Source organism: Chenopodium album, chromosome 6 (genome assembly GCF_948465745.1).
Source record: "Chenopodium album chromosome 6, dcCheAlbu1.1, whole genome shotgun sequence".
Lineage (NCBI taxonomy): Eukaryota > Viridiplantae > Streptophyta > Magnoliopsida > Caryophyllales > Amaranthaceae > Chenopodium > Chenopodium album.
Genome location: NC_137839.1, coordinates 1,260,001 through 1,268,421, shown reverse-complemented (window position 1 = coordinate 1,268,421; position 8,421 = coordinate 1,260,001). Strand labels below are relative to the sequence as shown.

General features: G+C 33.9%; 1 protein-coding gene across 1 annotated transcript; it reads left to right on the top strand.

The window, feature by feature from the left end:
• Positions 1–951: 951 nt before the first annotated feature.
• On the top strand, positions 952–4,619 carry LOC145634196 (inositol oxygenase 1-like). Its single transcript, XM_081685615.1, has 10 exons — positions 952–1,101; positions 1,934–2,075; positions 2,171–2,252; positions 2,625–2,829; positions 3,137–3,249; positions 3,345–3,467; positions 3,574–3,643; positions 3,757–3,835; positions 3,933–4,014; positions 4,336–4,619. Exons 1-10 carry the CDS (start codon positions 1,071–1,073, stop codon positions 4,360–4,362), a joined length of 954 nt encoding a protein of 317 aa, XP_081541741.1. The 5' UTR covers positions 952–1,070; the 3' UTR covers positions 4,363–4,619.
• Positions 4,620–8,421: the final 3,802 nt, after the last annotated feature.

The following is an 8,421-nucleotide window of genomic DNA, read 5'->3' as shown; positions in this document are numbered from 1 at the left end:
AATCATCAAAATAAAAACAAATACTCATGGATGTATAGTACACTCGGGTGTATATAACAATCTCTCCCATTCCTTAATTAATATGGTATGGTACGTGTCATACGATTATTTATTAAGATAAAGATTACAAAAATATTTAGCAGTAAATGATATGTATTGCCATTTATTGAATTAGTGAGTACACCGTTAATGATATTTTACATTCTAAAATAAATTGCAGGATAACAAATTTTATATTAGAAAGATCAAGATAAATCAAACAACCAATTAAAAATAGGATAGAAGATTTTATTTGGAACAAACTAGGTAAAATATCAATTTTGATCTTAAATAAAGGATTAGATATTAGTTTTGATCTTAAATAAAGGATTAAATATTAGTTTTGATCTTAAATAAAAAATAAGATATCACTAAAAATGGGACAAATGATTTTAATTCGAAAATAAACCAAGTGGGATTATAATACCAATTGGTTGTTGGTGTAGTGGTGATTGAGACTACACTTGGTAGAGGAACCCGTGTTCAATCCTCCGCAACAACAATTGGAAGGGGACTGAAATCTAACCACCCAGAATTGATCCGAATCCGAATTAGCCCAAAGGGTGTACCGGTTAGAACACCCAAAAATATATATATATAATCCCAAAAACGTACGCGCTTGTGTGGCATGTGGATAAAGCCAGTGCATGCTGCGTTGGTGATGACAGCTTGTTGGAAACTTCAATCCATAAAACTAAAGAGGCTAAAGAAGATTCAAAAACATGCTATTTGTTATTAAGGACAATCTAACTCTTGAAATTTTTACCAAGGACACATTTGTACGATACTTATAGTAATAAATCTACAATATCCAAAATCTTCAAATTTTCAAGCAAGGACTTACTATGTCTCTATATTTGTAACAAGGACTCCACTTTCACTATAAATATCATAACCCTAATCATATGTAACATATCCATTTTCCATTAACTTTTTGTGTATTCCTCTTTCATTCAATCCAATTTTTAATTTGTCTTTTGTTCTTCAAAATTTTCTTTGATTCTTCTTTGGTGTTCGCTTCATTATCAAATATGACTGTAATTGTCGAGGAGCCTGTTTTTGGTACGTTAAATTTTACATTTGGTCCTTTTTTACCCTTTCTCTCTCTCTCTCTCTCTTTTTTTTTTTTTTTTTTTAAATTGTTCAACTTTTGTGAGATCCTCTCTTTTGAAAGTATCGGACACAACAAAAGTTAGCTAATTCTGTTAAATTGAATTTCGTATGCATCATTATCACTTTTTAACTCTCTTCAACCTTCAAAACCACGCACTATATTAAAATTATTTGTCGGTCTTTGACCCTTCATTATTATAGGGGACATAAGGTCAGGATAAATTTAGTTTCATGAAATTCATCTATAATTCAGAAAATTATTAAATCCTTGCGTCATTCACAACTATCATAATTTTTGCTCTTTAGAATTTTGGTATTCCTACTAGTTACATTTGGCTGTATTTCGAGTGTTTTTCATAAATATATAGCACACTCAAATGCCTAAGATTTGAGATTTCAGCCTTTCAAATAGATACTTATATATAGTTTATTAACAATTTGGCCTAATACACCAAATCTCCACTTGTTAAATTGACATTTGTTTTGTATTTTTCGCACCGGCCACTATTATGTCTTATGTAACAAAAAAAAAAAAAAAATTGCGAATGACTAAAACATACTCCTGTCATCAATCAAATACGCACACAAAGATATATTTAATATTATTACAGTATTAAATTGAAAACGACATAAAATATATACCAGAGAAACAAAAAAGAACGAAGAGAGTAGTAAATATCATTCGATTGTTGGTTAAATTTATAAAATGATTAACTTGTTGTGTTAGACCTTATATCTTATTTCTATCTTTTTTGTTTACTTATTTTTTAATTTGCAATAGGAATCGATGAAAACATCAAAAACATTAACAAGGATACCAATGAATTGGTGTTGGATGCTGGATTTAGAATGCCCGAATCCAAATTGGTTTCAGAAAACGGATTTTCGACACCCGAAACCAATGCCTTTGGCAACACTTTCAGGTCTTATTTCCTATCTGTTTTTATTAATCAAATTATTACGATCAATAATCATTTTAATAATAATTGAGTCATGTTTTAACGTTGTTTATATACAGAGACTATGACGCAGAAAGTGAAAGGAGAAATGCTGTTGAAGAATTCTACAAGCAAAACCATATACACCAAACAGTTGACTTTGTAAGACAATTTAATTCCCTTCTTTCTTGTGTCAAAAAATAAAATTACAAAAGAAATCCCTTCTTTCGGCTTTTGGATATATTGTTATATACACCGGGTGTACAATTGTACGGTACACTTGTTTGTATATAACAAATTATATCACTTTCGAGCAATGAAAAATATATCTCTTTTGTGACACGAAATAATTTTGATATATTTAGGGGCATAAATCACAAACATTAGTCTAGGACAAATAAATAGTGCAAAAAATAAAAATGGAGCTAGTATTTAAAACGGAGTGAGTAAATCAAATGTTTATAGTATAAAAAAAAAAATTGAAAATTTTAAAGAAAATATGTATAAATTAATAATCAAATATATGGATTGTAGGTGAAAAAAATGAGGGAGGAATATAGTAAATTGGACAAGGTGGAAATGAGCATATGGGAGTGTTGTGAACTTTTAAACACAGTTGTGGACGAAAGTGACCCTGACTTGGATGAACCTCAAATTGAGCATTTGCTCCAAACTGCTGAAGCTATTAGGAAGGACTACCCTGATGAAGATTGGCTTCACTTGACTGCCCTTATTCACGGTACGCTAACTTAATTGTACTTTCATATTAATTTCCATACATCACGTCTATTATACACCCGGATTTAATTATTAGCAACACGTATGCATATAAGACGTGTACACATACATGTGGTACGTTGAGGCAAGTAGTGCACACACTTGGACACGTGTATTATTATTATTACATTGTCCTCACGTACATACATGTTTGAGGCACGTGTTGTATTGAGTGTACGTGTCATAAAACGTTAAACGACTCAAGTGTACAATAGAAATTGCGTCACTGAATTGATATCTTAACAAAATTGATGTTTATGTTTTCTTAGATCTTGGAAAAGTTCTTGTTCATCCTAGCTTTGGAGAACTTCCTCAATGGGCAGTTGTCGGCGACACGTTCCCGGTTGGATGTGCGTTTGATGAATCCATTGTTCACCACAAGGTTAATTTTAGCTAAATAATCAATCAAATTGATATTAATTTATCAATACACATAATTATATACACTAACACATTTTTAAACTCGTAATTGAACAGTATTTCGGGTTAAACCCCGATCATCACAACCCTGCTTATAACACCAAGTGTGGTATTTACTCTGAAGGATGTGGTTTAGACAATGTTCTGGTTTCTTGGGGACATGATGATTATATGTACCTGGTAATTACTATTTTCATTTTAATTACAAAGTTAAATTTTAATTATAATACTAATTGATAAAATAGTCTAATTAATATAACTATAATATATATAATTTTATTTGTAGGTTGCTAAAGAAAATGGTACAACTCTTCCTCCAGCAGCTCTGTTCATAGTTAGGTTTCACTCGTTTTATGGTAAGATCAAATGTCAAATAAATTCTTAATTATGCATTTTTTATAAAGGTTAATTTATGTTGAACTAAATTTTATTATGTTGATTTGTTAATGTTATTTAAATGGATTTGCAGCTTTGCATAAATCTGGAGCATATATGCATTTGTTGAATGATGAGGATAAGGAGAACTTGAAATGGCTCCATGTTTTCAAGTAAATAAGCGCGATTTTTGTATTAAATTTCATATTACAATCGCTTTGTTTTTTAAATGGTTAATTGATTGAATTCGTGTTTATCGATTATGTGCAGCAAATATGATCTTTACAGCAAGAGTAAAGTTCGAGTTGATGTAGAGAAAGTAAAGCCATACTACCTTTCTCTCATTAACAAGGTACTTCAACCTTACTCTTACCTTGTTCTATTTTCAAATTTAGGTGTTTGTGTAATAACATCGTATCACTAGAGTTGATCATGTATGATCCGGACCAACTAGTCCGATTAGGGTTGCCATTTTTGTGTGGCTAAATTTGCGTTGTGCTTGACCCAAATAGTATCTTGGCCCAATTACATCTTGATTCAATAACTCATACTTTTCCATCTTCATTCATATTTAGTTGTCATGTTACTAGTTCGAGTTACACAATATGTGCAAAAAATGCTAAAATTCTGTCTTACTTAATAATATAATGTTTTCCTTTGAATTTGAATGCAGTATTTTCCATCCAAGCTGCGATGGTGAACGTCTTAAGAAGGCTGGCTACCAATTCATGTCATTGTAATTACAATTGAGGCAAATTAATAAGTTTGGAAACCCGTAATAACTTGAGTTAACGAGGAGTAAGATTAAAACGTTTCTATATCATGGTACAAATATGTAATTGCAATTGTAACTAGGTTTAATTATAATTCTACTTTATGTAATATTTAGTAATCAATTGCATTGTTGTGGGTATGTATCTTGGATCATTCTTTAATAAAATTATCCTTCTAAAGCTATCTTAGAGCGTATTTTTGCCACCTACCTCAACCTTGTTCGCCTAAATATTGGCTAATTTTTAGTTATTATAATTTCCTAAAGTCGCAAATGTCACAATAAGGCTACACAAGACACATACATGTAGGTTTTTGGTACTTATTTTAGGATCAGAGATCACTATGCAATTTGTGGTCTCAAGACTCTCAACCAATAATAGTAGCGAAATATTCAGTGGATACTACTTTTAACGTTATTTTACTGTGAGTCGGAAGCGGGGCAATGCCCTCCTTTTAGACTTAAGGTCCACTTTGCGGGCTGATCCGGGCGGAGGAAATTGTCAGATGGGGAGTTTGGCTGGGGCGGCACATCTATTAAAAGATAACACAGGTGTCCTAAGATGAGCTCAACGAGAACATAAATCTTGTGAGGAACAGAAGGGTAAAAGCTCATTTAATTCTAATTTTCAGTACAAATACGAACCGTAAAAGCGTGGGCTAACGATCCTTTAGACCTTTTGAATTTAAAGCTAGAGGTGTCAAATAAGTTACCACAGGGATAAATGGCTTGTGGCAGCCAAGCGTTCATAGCGACGTTGCTTTTTTATCCTTCGATGTCGGCTCTTCCTATCATTGTGAAGCAGAATTCACCAAGTGTTGGATTCTTCACCCACCAATAAGGAACGTGAGAGACGTTAGTTTTACCCTACTGATGACAGTGTCGCAATGGTAATTCAACCTAGTATGAGAGGAACCGTTGATTCACACAATTTCTCATTGCGCTTGGTTGAAAAACCAGTGACACGAAGCTACCGTGTGTTAGATTATGATTGAACGCCTCTAAGTCAGAATCCGGGACAGAAGTGACGCATGTGCCCGTTGCCCGATTGTCGTCCTACAATAGGGGCTTCGTCCTCCAAGGGCACGTGTCGTAGGCTAAGCGCGGTGGATTCGCCGTGAGAGCCGCCTTGAAATACAATTCCTACCAAGCGGCGGGTTGAATCCTTTGCAGACGACTTAAATACGCGACAGGGTATTGTAAGTGGCAGAGTGGACTTGCTTCCACAATCCACTGAGATTCATCCCTATGTCTCTTCGATTCGTCTCCCCCTCACCCCCCAACCCCACCCTATTCCTTAAAAACACCTATATTTTGGAAAACGAGGTCAGCGTTGCTTCTTATATGCTTAAAAATGCTATGTAGTGGATTGAGACAAGTGACAAAACCAAAGTGACATGTGCACCCAAGGACAAGGCATACAAACAACTAGTTTTGTCGTTTGAGGGTATGTCATCGTTGCCTTAAGACATGGTGATTAAGGATGAATGAGATGGTTTCGGGTATCATACATGACTCCCAAGGCCCTTTGGGAACCCATGGAAGTACTTGGATGCATAATCTTGCCGAGTGAAAAAATGATGTACGGAAGCCAAATTTGAAGGCTATACACGAAATCAGAGCAATTTAGTAGATGTCCGAACTCGGTGTCAGAAATTCACGGAATTTTACGGGATGCATCCTAAGGTCATATGATGTTGTTTGGACCCATATACAATCATAAGTCGGCTACATAAAGGTCCCGTGGAAGCTTATAGCCAATACAAGTGGCGTGTACGGAAACTGGTAAATTGGATGCTTAAAGACAAATTGGATGGTTTCACCCACCCAATTGGACTCCCAGAGGGTATTAGGGTCTATAGGTAACTTCTCGGCAAATTTTGTTTCCGGGTCAAAAAAAAGTCAAAAATTGGCAAAATTGAAGGCTATAATACACGCTTTTTGGCCAATTTCGGAGGTTTCGGGACCCGGTGTCGAAAAGTCTCGAGATACCAGGGGATACATCCTAGGGACATATAATGTTGTTTGGAACCATATATGATCATTATATGTTTCCATAAATGTCCGTGGTACCCTCGAGTTTATGAAATCGTTGCAAGTTGTAAACAGGTAAATTGACAGTTTGAAAGTATATTGGATGGTTTTACCCACCCAAATGGACTCTCGGGGTGTATTAGGGTCCATGGGAAGCATCTCAACAATTTTTATTTTCGGGTCTTAAAAAGTGAAAATTGTCCAAAATTGAAGGCTATAATACACGATTTAGGGTCATTTTTTGACATTTTTTCGAAAACTGAACTAAATACGTGGGGTGACTCCCGAGGTCATATAAGGTGGTTTGAAACCGTAACACACCTATAAATATGTCTATAAAGTACCAAGAATGAGTTATGTTTCTATTTTGAAATTTTGGAATTACTCGACAATAATGATGTCATTTGAATATAATCATGTCATATGAAACATAATCATATGACATCATTATTTTCAAGTAATATGTTTCTATTTCATATGACATAATTATATATATATATATATATATATATATATATATATATATATATATATATATATATATATATATATATGACATCATTATTGTCAAGTAATATCACTTCAATATTGTAGATACCTACTTTTGGCCTCTTGTCTCGAAAGGAAGTGCGATGATGTTACAAAAATCCGTTCTTCACGTTAGATCAAAGTTGAAGTGTTATGGACTATGAAATTCATTATGAAGTAAGTTGAAACCCATATTTGAGACCAATTTATCTTAGATCCTTTTTCGATTACTAATTAGGCCTAAAAAGTGTTCATACATGTTTAAACTTGATTAATAACGGACCCAAATGCTGCAAATGCAATGATTGGATCCAATGGAACCTACATTGTTGAAAACCGAGCCAAATAGATAAAACAAACATCAAATTCCCATGAAAGGCCTATAAAGATGGATAGCCCTTTCAAAGAGCTTTCCAACGGTATATTATAAGCCCAATATCGAGCCAAAACGAAGAAGTTATGATCAAAACACTAAACCGGGCCCTAAAACCGATACCCTTTCACTCCAACGGCCATAACTTTTGATCCATAACATATTTTAACCTAATTCTAATGGAATTGGAAAGTAGACATTCATAGCTTTCCAATTATATCTCACATGTATTAATCCAACTCTGCAATCAAAAGTTATGGAAGTTTGAAAAACGCGTTTTCGTATAAGGCAAACCGCAAACCAGCACAACTCAATAAGTTGCGCGCGGCACCCAGCGCGACTCAGAGAGTTGCATGCGCCACCTGAAGCCGCGACTCTAAAACCCTAAACCTAGATTCCGACGCCTATAAGTAGGAGTATTCGTTCATCTCTAAACGGACAGAAAAATTTTAATTAAAACCCAAGTATTCTCAAAACCCTAATCTCTCAACTTCTCTTACTATCATACTACTTTTTCTTCTCTCTTCCCAAATACTTTCCAAACCTAACTGAATCCATTGAAGTCCTTGGAGGTACAAAGAAGAAAGAAAGTTCATAAACACATTAAACAGAGATTTAACATAAAAGAAGAACGATTAGTTTCCTGAGCACTTAGATAAATCACTTTTCCTTTATTGTTTAAATAACTTTAATTGAATAAATAGTGTTGTTTGATCACTTTAAACAAACATTTAATTAATCAATTCCACATAGTATCTTGTGTTAAATAATATTAGAATTGAACAATTAATTGATTGATTGATCAACTAAGCCAAGGCGAATCTTGTGTACTTTTGCTCCTTTCACGAATTTGAATTAAATAAAGAATAACGACTTTGCAATGTAATTCCTAAGTGATTAATGCTTGTAAATAAAATCAACTAAATTAGTTTTAGGTATCACGTTACATATATTGTTTGGGGATGAAAATTGTAAAAAAGGAAGAGCTAGTAGAGGCCGCACTAGGGCTAGAATAGCGATTCTCCTTTATAGGGAACGTTATTTTAGTACCC

Bases quoted from the DNA above. Each gene is read 5' to 3' on its own strand.
- LOC145634196 (XM_081685615.1), top strand. From the start codon at position 1,071: ATGACTGTAATTGTCGAGGAGCCTGTTTTTG. The intron at 3,468-3,573 runs GTAATTACTATT...TTTTATTTGTAG, and splicing joins ATGATGATTATATGTACCTG to GTTGCTAAAGAAAATGGTAC. The intron at 3,836-3,932 runs GTAAATAAGCGC...GATTATGTGCAG, and splicing joins AAATGGCTCCATGTTTTCAA to CAAATATGATCTTTACAGCA.